Source organism: Mercenaria mercenaria, chromosome 16, assembly GCF_021730395.1.
Source record: "Mercenaria mercenaria strain notata chromosome 16, MADL_Memer_1, whole genome shotgun sequence".
NCBI lineage: Eukaryota > Metazoa > Mollusca > Bivalvia > Venerida > Veneridae > Mercenaria > Mercenaria mercenaria.
The window spans coordinates 60,650,910-60,677,172 of NC_069376.1; the positions used below are offsets into that span (position 1 = coordinate 60,650,910).

Sequence of the window (26,263 nt, forward strand, 5' to 3'; positions counted from 1 at the left end):
AACAACCTCGAAAATTCGGAAATGTTTTGATTTATTCGTTATGGTGGAGAACGCGGGAGATTGAAAAGGAAAATTTTATCCTTCATAAAATATTTAGCTGCTGTAACAGGTAAATATGTCGCCTGCTATGTGTCAGTATCCTCATGTCTTTCTACTATCTACAAAACGAATTAACGACACAATTTCTTCTTTTCTGTCAGGTTCAGACATGCCAAGTGCTGTAGAGGCTAATATTTTCATGAGTTTGTGTTACGCGCATATAGCCAATCTGCGCATTTGGTAAATCGCGCAGCGCAGATAACCAATTTGTTATCTGCGCAATGATTTGTAAATCGGGCAACCTTATATATTTCTTATATGCGCAGGGTGTTTGGTAAATGAGTCTGCGCTTTTAACATATGGATGATATTTCCCGATAAAATTGAATATCATTAGAGGGTTAGACTTGTAGGCCTACATGAAATTGTTTAATTTTAAAACTGATCAGGCACACGTAAAGGTGTTGTGCTTTCTTGAAGCAGCTTAATTTGTAAAGGACAAGGAAAACATTTTTTAAAAGTAAATGAGCGTATTTATGCGTTAATTTCAATGAGATGCTCACGTCCCTGGTAGTTTATGGACTAAAAATTTCTGTTGACGACGGTATTGAGTCATTTATCATAGTTGTTAACATATGGACAAATACAAAATAGCTATTATCAAAAACGGACAAGCAAGTCAAAATCAGATTTCGCGGATCTCTGATGGACGCAACCATCACTGGCATCAGAAAATTTAAGTTATAGTAGCCAGAACTTGAGTCCAGTGTTTGTTACAACAGGATGTCCAAAGGAATCTGTACTATTTCAGGGTTTTTTTTCGGCTATTTTTATAGCCGTTATTGGGCTATATTCCCAATGCCAAAAAGAATGTATTTTTCCCAAAATGAGTGCAAAAATTCCCAATCTACATTCTGGGAAATAAAATTAGCAAAATTGCACAAATATTATGGACAATTTTGTAATGGCAGTTTGTTAAAGAGGTTATACAATGTGAAAAATGTGTATGGGAAAGTGCCTAAATACATCCTTACTATATCCTATGGGTCTTAATATTTACCAATTTGGAACATTTACACGTCAAAATTCCCAATGCTTAGGGTATAGGCTATGTTCCCAAAACAGCAAGAAAAAAACCTGTATTTAAATCAGGGGTTCTTCTCAGACTTTAGGATCACTCTTAATGTGATACATAAAAACAAAGAGGTATAAAAATAAATAGATCGGCAACTTGGAAAGCATATAGAGCAAATCTCGCCAACATCCGGTGACAACTTAATGAGATCTTGTTTACCGGAAGTGAAGCGTTCTCCACGCGCCATTTTGTATGCGATAGCAACTATTCATCGGCAAATTAATTATCACCATATGACCACGCTTTTTTTTTATGGTAAGAAACGTGTACTTTGTGTCTTAAGACTATTTTTACATTAAACTAATGTTGTTTTAGAAGCTAACATGTATTTTAATTGTAGTTTTAAAGGTACAAATTGTAACTCTATGCTCGCCTATGTTTGTTTTTACTAAGATAATGCCGATTCACGCTCTCAGTCTGACACGAGATCATGCGAGATTACAGCCAGTTGCCATTCTGTGTATTTTATACTTCTTTGATAAAAACAATCACAACAGGTTTTTAAGACCATTTATTGAGAGTTCTGGTTAACATTAAATCTAGCATCAACTCCAAGTGCCTTATTTGCAAAGTAAGGCAGTGTCACTGATGTCGGGACCCTTGGCTTTTCAATAAGTCTCTGGGGCAACCTGAGTGAGATCATCTATTTCTAAAAAAAAATGTTTACAACAAAACTACAAATAATATCGGCAACTTTATGACAACTAATTACAGCATTTCCCTAGCAAATACCATATACACTGATAACACAGTACATACCAGTACGCTTATATTGATTACCGGACCTGTAGACTGGGTCTAGAGGTCCAGTTACGAGACCCTAGCTACTTCCTTTCGATTTCTAATACACACTATCATGGGCACCAGTTTGTAGTGGTTTCTTTAATCCTTCCACACAGAAATGTAGTCCTGAAAACACAGACAAAACAACTGTTAAAGACATTGATAAAAAATGACACAAAATGTACACAGTGTCAATAAATACATTTGGAATTTAACAAGTCAAAGTAGGGATGGCTTTAAATTGGGAATTAAAAATATCAAGGAAGTACTTCCTAGGATACAGCGACCCGGAAGTACTTCAATACCGGGGTGACACCTTTCCTTTTCCACACCTTGTCTTAGAAGGAGACTATTGCTGTGTTGAAAGTGTTTGACAGACCAAGAGGTCAGTTGTATGTCCCTGGAGGGATGGAAAGGATCCTTTACCTTTTACCTTTGTGTCTGAAATGTCTTAAAACAATTCAGCTTCAGAGATTTTGTAATGCTGTGTTGGATCTCTGAGCTGAAATGAACCCAATATTGAAATCTAACCAGAAACCGTGCCAGAAGTCTGTAATGCTATAATTTCATCAAATCGAATGCCACAAACTAACTTTTTAATTTGATATGTTAAAATTAATCCATTTTTCTTTTGATCTGACATAAAATGAACAACGCAACACCATTTGAAAACGAGTTCTGCAATATTTTTCCCACCAATGCAGTTGGATATAAGATACAAATTTTATTTCAAGTAGATATTACATATATACAGACAATATTAGCTATGTGTAGCTATTGACTGACATAAATAACAAAAGTATATTTAATATTGTACAGACCTATTTCTCATCATTTTGGGAATGCCACCAAAACTGGTACAATTGGGAAAATACCTCTGTAATTTGTCTTAATTAGGAATTATGGAAACTAACGAAATGTACTATATACAGAGTTTCCGCTGCAATTCGCCAAAGTCGCCAATGGCGAAAAAATAAAAAATTGGCGAAAAAAGTTTTTGCCATTAATATATTTTATATAATGTGTATTTCTTTGTCTTAAATACTCTCTATCTAGCCTAAAAAATCAATATTACCGTAGATACCCATGTATAATGCGCAGTTTTTTGACCCCCCGAATTGTGGGTGCGCATAATACACAGGTATAGACAATTTTCTAACTTCAAAACAAGTTTGTTACCGATGTTCGCCATTTTGGTAAAGGGAAACTACTCCCCGCGCTTACTATCACCGCTAAAATCTAAGAATGTTGTACGTTCCATAAAAGATCGAATGGTTTATTTTTCTTTCAAACAAAATTAATTTCATATAAATTTAAAAGTATTTTGATGAAAGAAATGTTAATAAATCACAAAAATTATGATACTAATTAACAATCGAGAATTATCTTTAACCGAGATCAAACTGTGAACAACATAATTGACATGAGGTGACACGTTAATTGCCGGTAATTACTATTTGATCGTGACAAAAAGACTATCACACCTTTTGTTATTGGTTTGAATTGAGAAGCTCATGTCATTTTGAAAGATACCATTCCGAAATATTGAATCAGCTACTGTTTATTTATTCAAAATAGTTAATTAAAAAGGTAAAACAACAAATATAACAATATTTTACTGGTTTTATTTTGGAGAAAACAAAAATCGATAGTACCTCGAGACCAATGCTGCTCTCCGCCGCAGATATAAAATTTATTACCGTGTCGATGTAAACTCTACTTTCGTTTTCCATCCACCTCAAAATTGACCAAAAATGTTTTTTTTTCCAGGATTTTGGGCCAAAATCTGAGGTGCGCATTATACATGGGTATCTACGGTACCCGCGGCCGTTTCCGTTTATAATACACAATACACAGCGTGTCATCAACCGAGAGATTAGCGATTCGACGTCCATTACACAACACTGCCATGTGCCTCTCGATCTTTGACCTTGATTTAAACATGCGCATAAACCAATAATAGCTTCGGGTGTAAAACGCGTGACGTATTTTATCGGCAAATTATTTAGCTCCTCCTTTACATATGTCATCCTTGATTGGCAAGGTAGTTTACTGTTACAGTAAATGGGATGCAATAATGTTTCTCAGACTGAATTAAAAGACAACGACAGCTGATTAAAACATGTTTTAACAGGCGGAATCACAAAAATAGTGTCAAAGTGGCTATTTCAAAGTTGTATTTTGTAGCAAAACTTCGGAATAGACGACTGACGGGACATCCGTGATAATTAAGAAATAATTTATAGCAAAACAGTGCTTTATCACTATTTATACACGATGGGCAGTTATACGTCGGGCGTAATAATTTCACAAGGGCTGAGCCCTCGTGAAATTATTTCGGACGACGTATAACCGCTCGAGTGTATAAATAGTGATAAAGCACTGTTTTGCTATAAATTATTTCGATTCTAATATGTTCTTTATTGTAAAATTTATATCAAATTGATGGAACTGTTTCTTAGCGCAAGCATGGCGCCAATAGTAGGTATTTGTTAAAACACTCCAGGACCAGAAACGGTAATACGTCTTGCGGTAGAATTCAGTACGAGCGAAAATTATTGCAAATTATTCAGCAAAGCGAATGACTAACTCAGTATGTGTATAAATTAATCAAAACATTTGTGCAATGTGACATTTCATTTAAAACATGTTATTAAGTAAAATATTTCATGAAATTTGAAAGCGCTATTTCTTGATGCATACATGGCGCTAAATACAGGGTTTTCCCTGACGCAGAAATTCTGCGTCATAGTCGCACTTTTCTGACAAATGATCCGTAAAAATAAATTCTGTACGTCACAGTGGACGCAATTTCTTGAAAATCAAAATCAGGCCAATTTTGTTTACAATGAGCGATTTTCTGAAAATATACTTTCAGTTTCGTAATTATATGCAGACTGTGTCACCAATTTTCTATATTTTCGTCGATTCACATTTCACAATTTTAATACCCAGTCTGATACTTTGACTGATTAACACTTTGTAACAGTTGTTATCGCTGCTCACTACTACTACCAGTAGTACCAGTCTGCTGTTTACTAAAAAAAGATGGCTCAAAATCAAAGCAAGCTGACGATGTTTGTGACATCGTCGGCAGCAAGTACAGTAGGACCAAGTGGTTCAGATCGCCTGTTTCTACCATAACACTGCCTGGTAAAAAGTACTAAAACCTATTTTAGCACATATATATAAATAAAAGTCAAACATCAGCTGTTTTTATCATTTTATTCAGTAACAAATATGAGGAAAGACTTTAATCTGTATAATCACTAGTATAAGAAAAACAAAGTTATATTCAAAATACTAATTTTAGTATATCTGTATGACCCCCAAAATTTGAAAATGACCCCCACATGTGAAACACTGGGGGTCACAATGACCCTTATTTTCAAAAGCCAAGGGAAAACACTGTAAATATCATGTTGACGTGACGTCAGCATAACATCGCTGTGATGATTAAAGCATCGTTAGCCATATTAGAATTTCCAATAATTTTTAAATCATGACCGTACATTGATTTTGACAACTTGCGATAAACAAGCAGAAATCATTGTAAAAATTAACCCTGGCCATAGAAAATAAGTTATAAATTTTCGTTCTAGAAATAATGCTAGTCTTGATTGCCATTTTTTCATTTGTCACACATTTTCGCAACCCCAATTTCCGATTAATTTTGGCCATTCAGAGAAGACCTACCAATGCAAATGTATTGTTGATTTTAAATCAAATTGTCAGATGCAAAATACAACGACATGTATATCTTGTTTGATTTATAAAGTCCTTTGATTTGAATAAAATTCCAGGTCCGACTTCAGGAGCTTGATTCCCATCCCCCTCTCCCACAGTTAGCTGAGAAGTGGCCTATACTCATCAAAGATGCACCCTACTATTTTGGCAAAGGAATAATAATATTTACTCATAATTTAGACCAAGAAATGCACTAGAGGCCACCATTCTATACCTGTATTTCATAATTTTCAAGAGGGAAAGCCCCTAAACCCCCTCCCTCACCCCCTCATCAGATGGGAACTAACCTCTCCATTACCTCAAAATTTTGGACCTAAAAACTTGACAGAGGCCATCATTTCATACCTGTATTTCAAACATTTCCAGGGGGCGAGCCCCATGACCCCACCCCCCCATAAAAGTTCTGAGTAATGAAATAAACTATAGAAATGACAAATTGTTGCAACATGCCCAGTACGTTGGAGAATACACCTTCTGTCCCCCTGCATGCATCACCTACCCCAACCCCCCGCCCTCCCCCACCCCAATGTGTCATCGACTTAGATATTTTGTGGTGAAAAAAAAAATCAGGGCCAGTGGAAACCCTGTATATAGCTAATTTGTGACTTTTCTGGGACCTGTTTAAAATAAAAATATTGCAAAATAAGAGCCGAAAAACAAAGGCTAACTTTGTTTTGCTTTGTGTCCAACTTCTCTGTTCTGCTGAACATTAAAGAATAATTTTAATTTGCTGCCAAGTGAAGTTTTGTCCGAAGTTCAGTTGAATGCCAGATTACCAAATCTCAGCAAGCAAACGATTGACATGACTTATAAATACACACGCCATAACACCGCTTGACAGAACAAATAGGCAAACCATTTCCTCGATGATTTAATTCAATAACACTCCATTCCAGATGCAATATATTCCTAGATTGAAGTGTAGAAAGCTAAAATCCTGAACAAACGCTATACATGTGATTGTCTTCTGTCTCATAAACCATTTGAATGGGATAATAATTATTTTACATTTAATATACACATATTTTGAACAATTGTTATTGGTTTTATAGCTATTTCTAGCTATATATATAGCCAGATTTAGCTATATTGCTAATTTGTGACTTTTCTGGGACCTGTTAAAGACCTGTTTGTGTAATGGTTGGGTGTATTAATTTCTGTGCAAGACAGACTCAAATCTAGTTGGTGGTAAATTTTGAATTTTAATTAAAGAATGAATTTAGATCAGAAGGTAGGATAAATAGAACATTAAGTTACTGTCTTATAAATTTAAATTTATTAAGTTCGTCTACGAAAAAATAAAAGTCTCAGCAGAGCCTCGACTTTTGTATTTTCTCCGACTCGCTTAATAAATTTGAATTTATTAGACAGTGACCTAATATTCTCTACTTATGAAAAAAATTAAAATAACTTACCTTTAAGTGGTTATAAAGTTGAAAGTAACATACAAACTGCCTTTGTATGAATTCCACAGAAAATTTCCTGTTGTATCTTTTGGTAAAACAGAATGTTTCAGTGCAGGAGAATTCATCTTATTTGTTTCAATTTTTTCAGCTGTATGGTCAGATTGAGAGAAATGTTGATATTTCTTTATACCAAAGTTGCAAGTTGAGTGAATACAGTGTGAACCCTTAATTATACAAAATTGTCAGAAAAGTTTTTGCTTTAGGCAAGTTTCATTTTTACAAAATTTTGATTAAACATTAATCAATCAACAAAACAAGTCTGTGTCATTGATGTACCTTTATGCCATATCAATAGTTACTGTTAGAAATCAGTGAAAGGTGTATTATCAATTATCACTTCTTAAAAGATTATCATAAAATGTGAAAAAGGAAGCATTTATGTCTTATTTGGGATCAAACTCTCAATTATCAATATGGCTAAGTACAAAAGGGGCATGATAATTTCATTAAAATGAAACAAGAGTTATAGAACCTATTCAGTTGGTGTTATCATGGGGAAAGCATGTATGAAATTCATTAAGTTCTGACAAGTAATAATTGAGATATGAGCTTGCTAAGAATAAGTAACCCTTATCATGCTGGACACTACTGGTTCTGCCTTTGTGACCGGTGTAGATCGTGGTCAGCCTGCACATCTGTGCAGTCTGATCATGATCTGCACTGTTTGCCATTCTGTCAGTATCTTTTTGGTAAGCACCCCTTTTAACAGTTAATGATACTGTTCAAATTAAAAGATAGACAAGTTCATTATAGAAATTTAGCAGGGTTAGGGTTAAGAAGGTGTCGCATAACACTGACACTGTGGTATCGCATTAGCTCGGGTGATGGCATGGTCATGGCGTGCTAAAAATGTCATTTTCTAAATTAATCAAACATTCAGCTTGTGTTGGTTATCTAGATTTTCATGCAGACTTCTTCCTACAATCCAGTTTTTTGTTACAAAGATAGGTTTTGAAATTAAATTTAGCGTGCTAAGGAGTTACTTTTAAAATGTGGCTTTGGCTTTTTTATTCAGACAAGATAATGTTACAACTTACAAAGATAGATTTTGAAATTAAATTTAGCTTTTACTTTTAAAATACAGCTTTGGCTTCTTACTTCAGACAAGATATACACTTTTACTTATTTTAATAAGGTCATTTTGTTTACATGCAGAAACATGTGGGACATTATTGAAACAGACTTTGGTGGTGATGAGACAGCAAATTTCGGGCCTCGGAAAGAAACTGGGACGGCACTCTATCAGATTGACACAGTTGCTACGGTATCTTGTCAGAATCAGGTGAGAAGTTTTTCAAATTGTGTGTCATGTTGAGACCCTTGCAAAAAAACTTTCAAGTCCACAGTTTCTTGTCACTGGTTTAAATTGACTTCTTTAAAACTGCTACATAGAATGGATTATAAATGGAATAATTAATCTCTTTAAAGTTTAATTGAACTGTGTTTGAGAGTAGCATTTTTGACATAGAATGGAGTTAAAAAATGGAATAATTGATTTTTTTTAAAGTTTAATTAAACTGTGTTTGAGAGTAGCATCTTTGAAAGGACTGACAGAGTCTGGTTTCAAGCCTCTGTCATGTAAGAAATGTTGCCATCATGTATGCTGGTGTCTGTAGTTACTATCCAGTTTTTAGCTCACCTGTCACAAAGTGACAAGGTGAGCTTTTGTGATCGCGCAGCGTCCGTCCTCCGTCCGTCCGTCCGTCCGTGTGTAAACTTTTGCTTGTGACTGCTCTAGAGGTCACATTTTTCATGGGGTCTTTATGAAAATTGGTCAGAATGTTCACCTTGATGATATCTAGGTCAGCTTCGAAACTGGGTCACGTGCGGTCAAAAACTAGGTCAGTAGGTCTAAAAATAGAAAAACCTTGTGACCTCTCTAGAGGCCATATATTTCACAAGATCTTCATGAAAATTGGTCAGAATGTTTACCTTGATGATATATAGGTCAATTTCGAAACTGGGTCAAGTGCCACAGGGCGTTCAGTTGACCCGAGGTCCCTGGTTTTGACCCTCGAAAATCGAGAAAAACTCGTATTTGACCCGCATAAATTACGCCACGTGCGTCGGCTTGACTCGCGGAAATTTACTTTGATGTGTCTCAAGTTCGATAGTTCTGCCCCCTGTCACTCAAAATCCCAGTGAATTTCAATATTGTTCGCTGGCACAAGCGGAAATATGGCAGTAGGCGGAGCGTCGTATGTTAATTAGCTACCGACAGATGTCAGTCACGCCACGCGCCAAATGACACGTGATTATCTCGCGGTTTGTATTTAGTACAATATGCCTTGTCATTATCAAAGGTGTTTATTGATCAATGTGTAAAAGTTAATTGATAAACAATGCAGCCTTAGATTATCGTGTTTGTACCACTTGTTAATTATTTTGTGTGCTCGATACGATTACATGAGCCGGTTGGCCGTCACGATCTATAGCAAATTTATTATCATTGCCGAGGCTTTGTTTGGGCCAAAACAAATTAAATAAGCAGAAATTATACGTGGTATGATGAGAAAATGAAATTTAAAACAGTTATTTTTTTCAAGAATTTTAAATGTTACTTTCGTTTTCCGTATTCGTCACTCATTTTCGAGACCGCCATTTTCGGACATTTTTTATCATTTCTTACAAGATTTTTCTAGTACAATCTGAATAAAAAGACGTTTTAAGAAAATCTGTTATGACTAATGTACTAGTTTTAGATAAAGTCTGTGGGAGTTGCATTAATAACAGTATACATGTAGCTTGACCCCTGAAAAGCTGATCTTGACTCTTGAAAATCTGATTTTGACCCTTGAAAATTTAGGTTGAAGAGTCAATGACTCTTGAGTTTCAGAACCTACCGAAAGCCCTGTGCACTCAAAAACTAGGTCAGGAGGTCAAATAATAGAAAAACCTTGTGACCTCTCTAAAGGCCATATTTTTCATGGGATCTGTATGAAAGTTGGTCTGAATGTTCATCTTGATGATATCTAGGCCAAGTTCGAAACTGGGTCACGTGTGGTCAAAAACTAGGTCAGTAGGTCTAAAAATAGAAAAACCTTGTGACCTCTCTAGAGGCCATACTTGTGAATGGATCTTCATAAAAATTGGTCAGAATGTTCATCTTGGTGATATCTAGGTCAAGTTCGAAACTGGGTCATGTGCCTTAAAAAAGTAGGTCAGTAGGTCAAATAATGAAAAAACATTGTGACCTCTCTAGAGGCCATATTTTTCGTGGAATCTGTATGAAAGATGGTCTGAATATTTATCTTGATGATATATAGGTCAAGTTTGAAACTGGGTCAACTGCGATCAAAAACTAGGTCAGTAGGTCTTAAAATAGAAAAACCTTGTGACCTCTCTAGAGGCCATACCCTTGAATGGATCTTCATGAAAATTGGTCAGAATGTTTACCTTGATGATATCTAGATCAAGTTTGAAACTTGGTCACATGCCGTCAAAAACCAGGTCAGTAGATCAAATAATAAAAAAAACCTTGTGACCTCTCTAGAGGCCATACTTTTCATGGGATCTGTATGAAAGTTGGTCTGAATGTTCATCTTGATGATATCTAGGTCAGGTTTGAAACTGGGTCAACTGCGTTCAAAAACTAGGTCAGTAGGTCTAAAATTAGAAAATCTTTTGACCTCTCTAGAGGCCATATTTTTCAATGGATCTTCATGAAAATTGGTCAGAATGTTCACCTTGATGATATCTAGGTCAGTTTTGAAACTGGGTCACGTGCGGTCAAAACTAGGCCAGTAGGTATAAAAATAGAAAAACCTTGTGACCTCTCTAGAGGCCATATTTTTCATGAGATCTTCATGAAAATTAGTGAGAATGTTCACCTTGATGATATCTAGGTTAAGTTCAGAACAGGGTCACGTACCTTCGAAAACTAGGTCAATAGGTCAAATAATAGAAAAACCTTGTGACCTCTCTAGAGGCCATATTTTTCAATGGATCTTCATGAAAATTGGTCAGAATTTTTATCTTGATGATATCTAGGTCAAGTTCAAAACTGGGTCACATGAGCTCAAAAACTAGGTCACTGTCAAATAATAGAAAAAACGACGTCATACTCAAAACTAGGTCATGTGGGAACAGGTGAGCGATTCAGGACCATCATGGTCCTCTTGTTAGTTGAATGTTCACACCAACCTGTTTTCACTAAAAACATGATTTATGAAATATTTGAAATTAAACTGTGTATAATAAAAAGCCTCATACATCTGTATTAATACTCATACCTGTACAGATTATTTAGCAAAAATGTGGAGAAAAAGCTTTTGGGGTCAGGGCTTTTTTTACCAAGAGGGGAAGGGGCCCAGGGCTGTGATTTGGGAAAAAAATAGCTCAGTATTTGGGCAAAGGGGAGTAAAAAAAACCTGATGTAAAGTCAATTTTTTAGGGAAAACTGCATGATTTAAAAGACATTTTCTGAGGGGAAGGGGCCTGTTAATGGCCCCTATTATAGAAGGGAAAAAAAAACAACCTTGGGGATGGAACAAGTTTTCGTGTTTTACTATACATTACAGATTAACTGGAACTGTAGGTATGTTATCTGTTCTGATGTTTATATGTATGTTTTCAGGACAATACCAGTCTCCCTGTTAATGCAGCATGTGTGTTTGGTGACCTGACTAGTTTGGCTGTGGAGAAAACCCTGATACTGCAAGCCTCCTCAACTCTTAGTTTTGGTAAATAGTTATTGATGTAAAAGAATATCAATGAAATATGAGGTAGGCATATTCTTGCCAGTGTTTTGGCGGAGGTATGGCCCCATTCCTTTTTCGAAAAAGTTTTTTCACCCATTTTTGAGGAGATTCCCCGCTAAAAAATATTTTCTGGTCATATTCCAACCAAAGCTCTTAGTTCATTTATAATGTAATCTGTACCATTTAAAAATAATACAATGTGCTTTTAAGTAATCTTATGAGTGTAACTTATTTATTATGAATGCCATTTTTATGTGATTTTCCCCAATTTGAATATTACAATGCAAATTTTCCCTCGTAGTGTCCTGCCCCCATTTCTCAAATAACTGGAAAAACACTCCCTGCAGAAAACATGATTATTCTGGTAAGAAATTCAGGAGCACTGCTCAGGTATCTGACTGCAACATATAACTGAAATAATGTTGAAAAACAACATCATGATCAAACTAATTTATACAAATTTTTATTTTCAAGTACATGACATATATTGGTTTTAGCTCACCTGTCACGAAGTGACAAGGTGAGCTATTGTGACCGCTTTATGTCTGTTGTGCGTCGTCCGTCAACAATTTCTAAAAAAAATCTTGAAAACCACTGGGCAGAATTACACCAAACTTCACAGGAATGATCCTTGGATGGCCCCCTTTCAAAATTTTTCAAAGAATTGAATTCCATGCAGAACTCTGGTTGCCATGGCAACCGAAAGGAAAAACTTTAAAAATCTTCTTGTCCAAAACCACAGGGCCTAGGGCTTTGATATCTGGTGTGTCTAGTGGTCCTCTACCAAAATCGTTCAGATTATCCCCCTAGGGTCAAATATGGCCACACCCCGGGGGTCTCATGGTTTATATAGACTTATATAGGGAAAACTTTGAAAATCTTCTTGTACAAATCACACGGCCTAGGGCTTTGATATTTTGTATGTAGCATCATCTAGTAGTCCTCTACCAAGATTGTTCAAATTATCCCCCTAGGGTCAAATATGGCCCAGCCCTGGGGGTCCCAAGTTTAACAGACTTATATAGGAAAAAAAGTTCGAAAATCTTTTTGTCTGAAACCACAACAAAAAATCTTGATATTTGGTTTGTAGCATTGTCTTATGGTCCTCAACCAAAATTGTTCAAATTGTACCCCTGGGGTTAAAAGAGGCCCCACCCTGGGGTCACTTAGTTATTATGTGAGTTATATAGGAAAAAATACTAAAAATCATCTGATCCTATTTCCAAGACTGTTTAATTATAATTACCTGATAACCCCAAGTAATATGTTGTCACTTGACTGTGATCTTGATCTACTGACCTACTTTCTTGTTTTTTAAGATACAGCCTTGAAATTTTGATGACATAAACAGTTTTGCACACCAAGCATAAAACTGAATTTCATTGACCATGAATGTGACCTACTGACTTTCTTAATATTTTATCATCAGTTTGACATTTGAAACATGTAGCTCATATTACTCAGGTGAGCGATCCAGGATCATCATGACCCTCTTGTTTGAAAGAGGGGAGCATGTTTACAAGAAACCTATTTTGATTCTGTAGTTAATGTCTATGGTTTGGTGCTCTTATGCAAGTTCTGAACCACACATATTTGAAAGAATGTTATAAATAATAAATCACCAATTTTCATTGAAATATTCAATTGACAGACACATTGCTTTAGAAATATCGTTCATCATAGTCTAGTATTAGTAAATAACTATCAAAGTAGTGTGGTTTTTTGCTGGTGTTGGGCATGTTAAAAGTTTATATTCATACATTCTATTAATTAGACTGTCAGAAACTATATACTCCTATTGTCTATTTATAGATAGTGAGATTGAAGAAATGGAATGGAGCCCAGATGGTAGTCTAGTTGTAATGGGACTGACAGGGGGGATGTTGTTCATCCTGGATGCAGAATCAACTGAAATTGTCTTTTCTCTTGTAAGTTTTTGAGTGCACACAACATTGGAACAGTAAAGGAAAAATTAAAGTCCATTTCATCTTTATAGTAATGGTATTTCTCACATTAAAATAAAATTTTCATACCCTTGTTGAAGAATATATATTTTTAGCTTGACTATTTGAAGAATAATCCTAGCTATTTTACTCGCCATGGCATCAGCGTTGGCATCCCACCTTGGTTAAAGCTTTGCATGCAAGCACATATAGCTATCATCTCGAGGCATATAGCTTTGAAACTTATATTTTCTTTTTCTAGGTCAATTACCAACCTCTCTGGGTCAAGTCCCATATCTCTGACTTATATTTTGGCTAAATTATGCCCCCTTTTGGACTTAGAAAATCTTGTGAAAAACATACAAGTTACTATCATCAAAACTAATGCAGATATTGAATTGAAAAATCACATATGTCTTCGGGGTTATAAAACTAGGTGATAGCATCTAGTGCCATAACACTGACATGCATTTTAGCCAAATTGTGTCCCCATTTGGACTTTGAAAATCCTGGTTGGACTTTTACCTGCAAGTGCATATTGCTATTATTTATAGATATATAGCTTTGAAACTATTTTTCTCATTTTTTTTTAGGTCAATAACCAACCTCACATATCTCTTGACATGTATTTTGGCCAAATTATGCCCCCTTTTGGACTTAGAAAATCCTGGTTAAAGTTTTGCATGCAAGTTAAAATCTCCAAAACTAATGCAGATACTGGATTGAAACTCTATAGATATTTTAACATTAAGGGTAATGTTCCTGCTTCTGGGACGACAATTCGAATAGTCGAGCATTGGCTGTCTTTCTGATCGCTCTTGTTACTCTTATTCCTTGACGTTGAGAATGCACAATTTTCATAATTTTGCCAACTTGTCCTGTGACACCAATAAATTGGTATAATAAACCATATTCAACTTTCTTTTTTCAACTTTATTATTTTGACCACAAAGTAAGATAATTAAGAGTTTGGTTGTCAGATTGATGATGTTTTGTCACATGTTTTCACAATTTCACATACCTGTTGTCAACAAAAAACATAACAAAAATACATATTTTTTGTGCAAGATAATACTATCAGATTTTTTGACAGTAGATGAAATGGTAAAAATTCTGTAGATATGAGTTTATGATTTCAGAACCTTGTTCCAGAAGAACGACAAGTAAATGGCAGGTCCTTTAAGAGAATTCTTTTCTCAGGTAAGTAATTAGTTACTTATGGCAACCAACAAGAAACTGATATGATAGGTGTTTCAAAAATGTTTCGCATTTATCTTTTGCCTTGTGTTAAACAGGACATCTTAACATATAATCTGCCAGCGAGTTATAAATTAGCAGATGGTCCTAAAATGTCTGTACAGGTGATCAAGTAATTTTGCCATTGACCATCCAGATGTTCAGAAAATAGTGTGTTCATTGCATGATTGTGTATGTGTTGATAAAAGTTTTGAAAGGGCAATAATTCTTAGCTATTGATTTCAGAGTAATTTTATAGTGAAGGTGCCCCTTTGTTCAATGAGCTATTCTTGTTTTTAGTTCTCCTTGAAAAAAAACAACAGACTCTTGTAATTTTATTTGCCCAATTTTAAGAAATAATTTCTGATATCATGAAGAAACTTTGTTTAGACAAAAATATTTCATTTGTAAAATATTTCAATTTATTAGATTCATACTTGGATGAAAAATGTGAGTTTTTAATGTATTGTATAGGAATATAATGGCTTATCATAATCATAATGCATATAAGTCTAATCCATTATATATTTTGCACTTATTATATATGCTTGACTGAGGTATGCCAATGGTTTGAACTGTTGACTGACTAGCCATTCAATATGTTTTGTATTACATGGCAGAAATATTTTTTCAAAGTTTTTAGCTCAAATAGTCTGAGCTATTCTACTCACCCAGGCGTCGGCATCACACCTTGGTTAGAGTTTTTGCATGCAAGTACATACAGCTATCATTAAAAGGCCTGTAGCTTTGAAACTTATTTTTACTTTTTTATGGTCAGTTATCAACCTCACTGGGTCAAGTCCCATAACTTTGACATGTATTTTGGCTAAATTATGCTCCGGTTTGGACTTAGAAAATCCTGGTTAAAGTTTTGCATGCGGGTTGCTATCTCCAAAACTAATGCAGATATTGAATTGAAACTTCAAATGTGTCTTCGGTGTTATAAAGCTAGGAAATAGCTTCAAGTCCCATAAGTCTGACCTGCATTTTGGCCAAATTATGCCCTCTTTTGGATTCAGAAAATCCTGGTTAAAAGTTTTGCATGCAAGTACATACAGCTATCATTTAAAGGAATATAGCTTTGAGACTTATTTTTTCTTTTTCTAAGTCAATTACCAACCTCACTGGGTCAAGTCCCATTACTCTGACCTGTATTTTGTGCAAATTATGTCCCTATTGAACTTAGAAAATCCTGGTTAAAGTTTTGCTTGCAAGTTATATAACTTCTATCTCCAATATTTGGGGTTATAAAACTAGGTGATGGCATTAAGTCCCATTACTCTGACTTGCTTTTTGGCCAAATTATGCCCCCTTTTGGACTTAGAATATCCTGGTTAAAGTTTTGCATGCAAGTACACACAGCTATCATTTAAAGTAATATAGCTTTGAAACTTATTTTTAGCTCACCTGTCACAAAGTGACAAGGTGAGCTTTTGTGATCGCGTGGCGTCCGTCGTGCGTGTGTGCGTAAGCTTTTGCTTGTGACCACTCTAGAGGTCACATTTTTCATGGGATCTTTATGAAAGTTGGTCAGAATGTTCATCTTGATGATATCTAGGTCAAGTTCGAAACTGGGTCACGTGTGGTCAAAAACTAGGTCAGTAGGTCTAAAAATAGAAAAACCTTGTGACCTCTCTAGAGGCCATATTTTTCATGAGATCTTCATGAAAATTGGTCAGAATGTTCACCTTGATGATATCTAGGTCAAGTTCGAAACTAGATCACGTGGGGTCAAAAACTAGATCAGTAGGTCTAAAAATAGAAAAACCTTGTGACCTCTCTAGAGGCCATATTTCTCAATGGATCTTCATGAAAATTGGTCAGAATGTTCACCTTGATGAAAGCTAGGTCAAGTTCGAAACTGGGTCACGTGGGGTCAAAAACTAGGTCAGTAGGTCTAAAAATAGAAAAACCTTGTGACCTCTCTAGAGGCCATATTTCTCAATGGATCTTCATGAAAATTGGTCAGAATGTTCATCTTGATGATATCTAGTTCAATTCGAAACTGGGTCACGTGCGATCAAAAACTAGGTCAGTAGGTCTGAAAATAGAAAAACTTTGTGACCTGTCTAGAGGCCATATTTTTCATGGGATCTTTATGAAAATTAGTCAGAATGTTCACCTTGATGATATCTAGGTCAAGTTTGAAACTGGGTCACGTGCGGTCAATAACTAGGTCAGTAGATCTAAAAATAGAAAAACCTTGTGACCTCTCTAGAGGCCATATTTTTCAAGAGATCTTCATGAAAATTGGTCAGAATGTTCATCCTGATGATATCTAGCATGCGTAAGCTTTTGCTTGTGACCACTCTAGAGGTCACATTTTTCATGGGATCTTTATGAAAGTTGGTCAGAATGTTCATCTTATGATATCTAGGTCAAGTTCGAAACAGGGTCACGTGCGGTCAAAAACTAGGTCAGTAGGTCTAAAAATAGAAAAACCTTGTGACCTCTCTAGAGGCCATATTTTTCATGAGATCTTCATGAAAATTGGTCAGATTGTTCACCTTGATGATATCTAGGTCAAGTTCGAAACTGGGTCACGTGGGGTCAAAAACTAGATCAGTAGGTCTAAAAATAGAAAAACCTTGTGACCTCTCTAGAGGCCATATTTCTCAATGGATCTTCATGAAAATTGGTCAGAATGTTCACCTTGATGATATCTAGGTCAAGTTTGAAACTGGGTCACGTGGGGTCAAAAACTAGGTCAGTAGGTCTAAAAATAGAAAAACCTTGTGACCTCTCTAGAGGCCATATTTCTCAATGGATCTTCATGAAAATTGGTCAGAATGTTCATCTTGATGATATCTAGGTCAAGTTCGAAACTGGGTCACGTGCGATCAAAAACTAGGTCAGTAGTTCTGAAAATAGAAAAACTTTGTGACCTCTCTAGAGGCCATATTTTTCATGGGATCTTTATGAAAATTAGTCAGAATGTTCACCTTGATGATATCTAGGTCAAGTTTGAAACTGGGTCACGTGCGGTCAATAACTAGGTCAGTAGATCTAAAAATAGAAAAACCTTGTGACCTCTCTAGAGGCCATATTTTTCAAGAGATCTTCATGAAAATTGGTCAGAATGTTCATCTTGATGATACCTAGGTCAGGTTCGAAACTGGGTCACGTGCGGTCAAAAACTAGGTCAGTAGGTCTAAAAATAGAAAAACCTTGTGATGTCTCTAGAGGCCATATTCAATGGATCTTCATGAAAATTGGTGAGAATATTCAGTTTGATGATATCTAGGTCAAGTTCGTAACTGGGTCATGTGCAGTCAAAAACTAGGTCAGTAGGTCGAAAAATAGAAAAACCTTGTGACCTCTCTACACGCCATATTTTTCACGGGATCTGTATGAAAGTTGGTCTGAATGTTTATCTTGATGATATCTAGATCAAGTTTGAAACTAGATCACGTGCGGTCAAAAACTAGGTCAGTAGGTCTAAAAATAGAAAAACATTGTGACCTCTCTAGAGGCCATACTTGTGAATGGATCTTCATGAAAATTGGTCAGAATGTTTATCTTGATGATATCTAGGTCAAGTTCGAAAGAGGGTCACGTGCCTTCAATAACTAGGTCAGTAGGTCAAATAGTAAAAAAACCTTGTGACCTCTCTAGAGGCCATATTTTTCATGGGATCTGTATGAAAGTTGGTCTGAATGTTTATTTTGATGATATGTAGGTCAAGTTTGAAACTGGGTCACGTGCCTTCAATAACTAGGTCAGTAGGTCAAATAATAAAAAAACCTTGTGACCTCTCTAGAGGCCATATTTTTCACGGGATCTGTATGAAAGTTGGTCTGAATGTTTATCTTGATGATATCTAGGTCAAATTCGAAACTGGGTCAACTGTGGTCAAAAAGTAAGTCAGTAGGTCTAAAAATAGAAAAACATTGTGACCTCTCTAGAGGCCATACTTTCTCAATGGATCTTTATGAAAATTGGTCAGAATATTCACCTTGATGATATCTAGGTCAAGTTCGAAACTGGGTCAGGTGCCTTCAGTAACTAGGTCAGTAGGTCAAATAATAGAAAAACCTTGTGACCTCTCTAGAGGGTATATTTTTCATGGGATCTGTATGAAAGTTGGTCTGAATGTTCATCTTGATGATATGTAGGTCTTATTTGAAACTGGGTCAACTGTGGTCAAAAACTAGGTCAGTAGGTCTAAAAATAGAAAAACCTTGTGACCTCTCTAGAGGCCATACTTTTGAATGGATCTTCATGAAATTTTGTCAAAATGTTCACCTTGATGATATCTAGGTCAAATTCGAAACAGGGCTATGTGCCATCAATAACTAGGTCAGTAGGTCAAATAATAAAAACCTCTCTAGAGGCCATATTTTTCAGTGGATCTTCATGAAAATTGGTCAGAATTTTTATCTTAATGATATCTAGGTCAGGTTCAAAACTGGATCACATGAGCTCAAAAACTAGGTCACTATGTCAAATAATAGAAAAAACGACGTCATACTCAGTTCAAAACTGGGTCATGTGGGGACAGATGAGCGATTCAGGACCATCATGGTCCTCTTGTTTCTTATTCTAGGTCAGTAATCTACCTCACAGGATCAAGTCCCATATCTCTGACATGTATTTTGGGCAAATTATGCCCCTTTTGGACTTAGAAAAGCCTGGTTAAAGTTTTGCATCTCCAAAACTAATGCAGATATTGATTTGAAACTTCACAATGTCATGTGTCTTCGTGGTTATAAAACTAGGTGATAGCATCAAGCCCCGTAACTCTGACATGTATTTTGGGCAAATTATGCCCCTTTTTGGACTTATAAAATGTTGGTTAGAGTTTTGCATGCAACTTACTATCTCAAAAACTTATGCAAATGTTGAATGGAAACTTCACATTTCTTTGGTTTATAAAACTTGGTCATAGCATCAAGTCCCATAACTCTGACATGTATTTGCAAAATTATGTCCCCTTTTGAACATAAGAACTCCTGGTTAAATTTTGCATGTAAGTTACTATTTCCAAAAGTAATGCAGATACTGGATTGAAACTCTATAGATATTTTAACATTAAGGGTAATATTCCTGCTTCTGGGACAACAGTTTGAACAAAATAGTCAAGATAGGCTGTCTACAGATAGCTTTTGTTATTTTATTGAAGCAAAATTTAGTTATGAACAATGGCTCAGTCTATAGCATAAAACTGTGGCAATGTAAATGAGTCATGTAATAATAATTTTTATAATGCTTTAAATTCATATCATTATGCTTGGCATGAAGTTTCATGAGTCTTCAGTGAATATTGCTTGTAGTGGGAGACCTGTTTTTTGGGGTTTTTTTGCTTCATATTACTGCTAGAGGCTGGAGGAAATATATGGTACATGCATGCCAGTAGAAACTTAAACAGTACAGACAAGTTCAGCTATGACAGGTTCTAAAAGCATCGATCATTTTTAGTTTTTCCAAATTCATTATCTCTATTCTTTGTATAAATCTTATCTTCATGCTGAGATAAACTGAGATAATTTTGTAGTTACAGTGGTGAAAGGTGTTTGTTAGTAAACATATTAACTTAACAGGATATGCCTAAGTGGAAATAAATGTTTTCTTTATATTTTGATACATTAATGCTAGTTATCAGCTACTTATGTGACGGATGGTGCAGATTTAATTTTACATATGAAAATATATGTATTTCAAAGAAATCCCGATGGAAGTGGGTGATACATTGTTTTGATTTTTCTAACCACACAGGATTAATTTGTAATTTAAACTTTTTAGCAATCGATTTTTGGAAAGAAAGAAAGTGTTTAAAACAGGTCATACTATTTTGTTTTTAAATGCTTCAGTCTGTATGAATATGTATACATTTAAATAAAAAAAATGAAACACACCCACAAATGCGATAATTTTAATTGTTTAAATGAGATGCAAGGGATGCTGTCTCCTTTTATATCATGTGGTTTTTCTCATATATATATCATGTTTTCTTGATTTATTTCTTGTAGTTACTGCAGACCTTGTAATTCTGACTGTTGATGGACAGCTCACAGTTTTACCAGATATCCAGATATTTAAACAAGGTATGCATGAACTAATTACCTAATTTGAGAAATACTTTGACATGGCTTTTACAAGTCAATAAAAAGACTTTTTTAATCCCCTGCCACGAACGGTGAGGGTTATAGGGATGGTCTCCATCCATCTGCCCGCTCCATATAACATAAACCCCTTGAAGAATTTTCATGAAACTTAGGTCAAATGATCACCTCATCAAGACTTTGTGCAGAACTCATGAGTCAGTCATGTTGGCTCAAGGTCAGGGTCACAACTCGAGGTCAAAGGTTTGAGCCTTCCATCTTATGTCTGCTCTGTATCTCCTAAACCCCTTGAAGGATTTTAATATGACTTGGCTGTAATGTTTTCCTTATCAAGACGATGTGCAGAACTCAAAATTCACCCATGCCAGCTCAAGGTCAAGGTCACTACTCAAATGTTTGAGCTTTCAATTTTCTGTCCTCTGCTAAACCACTCGAAGGATTTTCTTGAAACTTTGGTAAAGTGTTCACCTTATTGAGTTGGTTTGCAAAACCCATGAGTCAGCCATGCTCGAGGTCAAGGTCACAACTTACGGTGAAAGACAAGTCAGCGATGTCGTCAATGCTTCCACCCATTATCATCAACCATTAACTATCCATAACAGCAGCGTGGGGATATACACATGCTGTCTTTCAGACTACCTTGTTCTTCATGAGAAAGTTTATAAAACATTAAGGCAAAGTGAGGAACAAGGCAGAGCCAGGCCATTTTTTGCTTCATTTGAAAAAAAAGCACACACAAGGGATGTGATAGTCAGTTTAAATGAAAGAATGTCTTACTTACAGTGGTTGCAGGATGTTTTTGGCAGAATGTGTATACTTCAGTTAAAATTTTTATGTAGAAAAGTGATGAATTATTTTCCTTTCTTAGGTGGGGAAAATATAGGAGACATGATAACAAATAGTGTAAAAGTGGCGAGCACGAAATCCCAGCATTCAAGTGTCAATGATGTGGTTGTCACTGGAGATTATATTTACACACTGGTAGGTTGCCTTTACTTTGAATTGACATGTATATTTTATATTGTCTGTCTCAAAGGATATGATAGCCTAGATGTTACAGAAATTTTATTAACTTTGATAACTTCTGTTTTAAATTCTTGGTTTTAGCTCGACTGTTTGAAGAATAAGGAGAGCTATTGCACTTGCTTTGTGTCTACTTCTGCTTTGGTTAAAGCTTTTTATGGAAGTCAGTGTTTTCTTAATACTTAAAAGATATTTAATTGAAACTTGATGTAATTGCTCATAGCAACCATGTTCGTCAGTTTGACAGTTGTGTAGCTCTTCCAGCAAAATTTCCAGAATTATGTGCCTGTTTTGGTTAAAGTTTACAATACAGTGTTTTTAGCTCCACTATTCTACTCGCCCCGGCGTCGGCTTCGGCGTGACCTTTCTTGGTTAAAGTTTTCCGGCAACCTTTGTTTTTCTGTCATATCTTTGTTACTATTGCTTATATCTTACTGTAAGTTCACATAAACATTGTCCAGTATACAAACAATGTGTAGGGGCTGAGCCCATTATACCCAAGGTCAAGGTCACCAAGGTGTTACACTTAGGTTATTTTTAAGGTTAAAGTTTTTTGGCAACCTTTGTTTTTCTGTCATAGCTTTGTTACTATTGCTTATATCTTACTGTGACTTTACATAAACATTGTCCAGCATACAAACAAATTATGTACAGGGCTGTGCCCATTATACCCAAGGTCAAGGTCACCAAGGTGTTATACTTAGGTTATTTTTAAGGTTAAAGTTTTTCGGCAACCTTTGTTTTTCTATCATAGCTTTGTTACTATTGCTTATATCTTACTGTATCTTACTGTAACTTTACACGCCCCATGTGGTTCTGGGACGATCATTGGAACCACTGCCTTACCCTTGCATGATCGTAAGAGGTGACTAATAGGGTCTTAACACTTGGTTTTGCTGTAACTCTGTGATTCCAGCAGGTATGCAAATTTTGATTCCATACCTCATGTATTTATTTCGATGTAAATGAGATGTGAAACCAAAATTTGTAGTCCTGTTTGGGGCCATATTAACCTATACTGTGTTGGTGCGCCGTAAAACACAAATAAATAAATAAATGTAACTTTACATTAACATTGTCCAGCATACAAACAAAGTATGTACAGGGGCTGGGCCCATTATACCCAAGGTCAAGGTCACCAAGGTGTGTACTTAGGTTATTTTTAAGGTTAAAGTTTTTCAGCAACCTTTGTTTTTCTGTCATATCTTTGTTACTATTGCTTATATCTTACTATAAATTCACATAAACGTTGTCTAGTATACAAACAAAGTATGTTTAGGGGCTGTACCCATTATACCCAAGGTCAAGGTCACCAAGGTGTTATACTTAGGTTATTTTTAAGGTTAAAGTTTTTCGGCAACCTTTGTTTTTCTGTCATAGCTTTGTTACTATTGCTTATATTTTACTGTAACTTTACAGAAACATTGTCCAGCATACAAACAAGGTATGTACAGGGACTGGGCCCGTTATACCCAAGGTCGAGGTCACCAAGGTGTTATACTTAGGTTATTTTTAAGGTTAAAGTTTTTCGGCAACCTTTGTTTTTCTGTCATATCTTTGTTACTATTGCTTATATCTTACTGTAAGTTCACATAAATATTGTTCAGCATACCAGAGCTCCAGATAAGCTTTTGGTGCAGTTGGGTATTTACTCATCACTTTTTGTCTGAATTGGGTATTGGAAATTTGAATTGGGTAAAAATAATATCATTACCCAGCCTTTTCAGAAGTAATTGGGTATTTGCTAAAACCAATTGGGTATTTTACCAATCTCGCACTACAATTGAGTATTTTTGCTTACAGTATACATGGTATATATATCATTAGACAGGACTGACTACTTTAATGGCGCCCTTCAATGTTTAATACAAAAATGTATTTAAAATTGTAATGAATGTTCCATACTGTTGTTTTCTTTTCACTTTTATGCAGTCGGAGATCAGTTCATCCACAGTATCCCGAATGATGTGGTCATCGCAATATGCATTCTCTGTCAAATCACCAAATAGTGGAGCGCACTGTCTTACGGACAGCTCTTGTTAACCATTGCAGATACTGTTAAAACTTCATACTCATCTTACATGTTATAATGCTAGGCTTTGATGTCAAGTCCCACAACTCTCCCATGAATTTTAACATAATTATTCCCCTTCTTGGACTTTGAAAATTTAGATTGAAGTTTTTCTTACAAATTGTTTTCTCCAAAGTCAATGCAAGTATTGAATTCAAACTTGATATAAGGTATTGAGGTTGATAAAGCATGGTGAAAGGTGCATGTCCTATAACCTTGAATTGTATTTTGGCAAAGTTATGCCTATTTTTGGACTTTGAAAATACAGGTTTTAACTTCTGCATGCAATTATTATCTCAAAAACTAACACAGATACCTTGGTTGAAACTTCACAGAGATGTTTTGGTGCAATTGAACAAGAACACAGCATCAGGTCCAATACCTCTTACATGAATTTGAACAATACTGTGAAATCATTATTATTCGTGGGGGAATAATCTTCGTGGATTTCGTGGTTCAGCTCAACAACTAAATTAAGTCCCAACGATCAAATAATGGCCACGGTAATGTAATTTGTACTCAATCAGTCAATGTCATCAAAAAAGACACCATAGCTGTCCGATCTGGTCCGGATTTGTCTGCATGAGGAAGTACTGACCTGCAGCTTTCGTGTAGTTTATGGAGGCTCCATTAACGATAAACATAGGTATGTGTCAAAACAAAACTTCATTCATACATTTACCCGTTAGTTTACGACATGCTCGTCAAAGTAAAAGTAGATACTAAAAATAGAAGTTTGACATAGCTTCACGTGCCAACCGCACTATGCTGCGGCTGTTATATGACTTTTTTCGGCCTCGGTCTGCAATGTTTTTATTTACTGACATGGAGTAAACTACTACTACTTTGGGACTATTAAATGTTATAAATTAATTGCTAGATTTGCGTCTGATGCATTATTACCCAATTCACATTACATGTTTCTCGGCAGGAAATAACACATGCATCAGTTCAACAGCTTGTAAATTTAGATGCAGATGCGCATTTATTTTGCAAAAAAAACATTCGGATAAATTCTAGCAACCAGTTTATAATAGTTTATGTAAGTACCTATTACTACGGTTATACTAGTACTACTTAATAAAAACAACAGCAATGTACGAAACTTTTTTTTCATTATTCTTAACCATTTATATTGTATCAGTCGTGTGCAAAAATACATTTCTAGCACCATGAAATCAGCATATCTATAAAAGATTTTTATGCCCCTACTTTTGGGGGAGGTGGGGGGGAGCATATAGATTTGCCCTTGTCCGTCCGTCCTCCGTCCGTCCGTCCTTCCGAGAATGTTGTGTCGCGCGTAGCTCCAAAAGTATTTGACGTAGAGTCACAAAACCTTACAGGAATGTTGGTCAGCATGTGTAGTTGTGCACCTGGGGTTTCGCGTCTGGATTCATTCAGTCCTGTATGAGTTATGGCCCCTGACTTTGTAAAAATTGGTCATTTTAATGTTGTGTCGCGCCTAGTTCTAAAAGTATTTGACCTAGTCACAAAACTTTACAGTAATGTTGGTCATCATGTGTAGTTGTGCACCTGGGGTTTTGCGTCCGGATTCATTCAGTTGTGTAGTAGTTATGGCCCCTGACTTAGTAAAAAATTGGTCATTTTAATGTTGTGTCGCGTGCAGCTCCAAAAGTATTTGACCTAGAGTCACCAAAGTTTACAGGAATGTTGGTCAGCATGTGCAGTTGTGCACCTGGGGTTTCGCATCCGGATTCACTCAGTTGTGTAGGAGTTATGGCCCCTGACTTAGTTAAAATTTGATCATTTTAATGTTGTGTCGCGCGTAGCTCCAAAAGTATTTGACCTAGAGTCACCAAAGTTTACAGGAATGTTGGTCAGCATTTGCGGTTGTGCACCTGGGGTTTAGCGTCCAGATTCATTCAGTATTGTAGGAGTTATGGCCCCTGACCTAGGAAAAAATTTGTGTCCTTTGTCATGTAGTGGGGGCATCTGTGTCCCATGGACACATTTCTAGTTTTTAATTTGCAATACAATAACTAGTTCTTACTTCTTACCTAATTCGCTAACCATGGTAGTGCTGTTTGACACGTGTATG

At 35.8% G+C, this 26,263-nt stretch overlaps 1 protein-coding gene across 1 annotated transcript in view; it reads left to right on the top strand.

The window, feature by feature from the left end:
* LOC123540233 (kinetochore-associated protein 1-like) overlaps positions 1-26,263 on the top strand; it is a 116,974-nt gene continuing 90,711 nt past the window's right edge. Inside the window, exons 1-8 of the mRNA XM_053525976.1 lie at positions 1-109; positions 8,325-8,451; positions 11,746-11,851; positions 13,682-13,797; positions 14,952-15,012; positions 15,478-15,498; positions 21,018-21,092; positions 21,979-22,091. Coding sequence (XP_053381951.1) covers positions 8,329-8,451; positions 11,746-11,851; positions 13,682-13,797; positions 14,952-15,012; positions 15,478-15,498; positions 21,018-21,092; positions 21,979-22,091 — 615 coding nt within the window. The 5' untranslated portion in view covers positions 1-109; positions 8,325-8,328. The remainder of the gene's footprint in view (positions 110-8,324; positions 8,452-11,745; positions 11,852-13,681; positions 13,798-14,951; positions 15,013-15,477; positions 15,499-21,017; positions 21,093-21,978; positions 22,092-26,263) is intronic.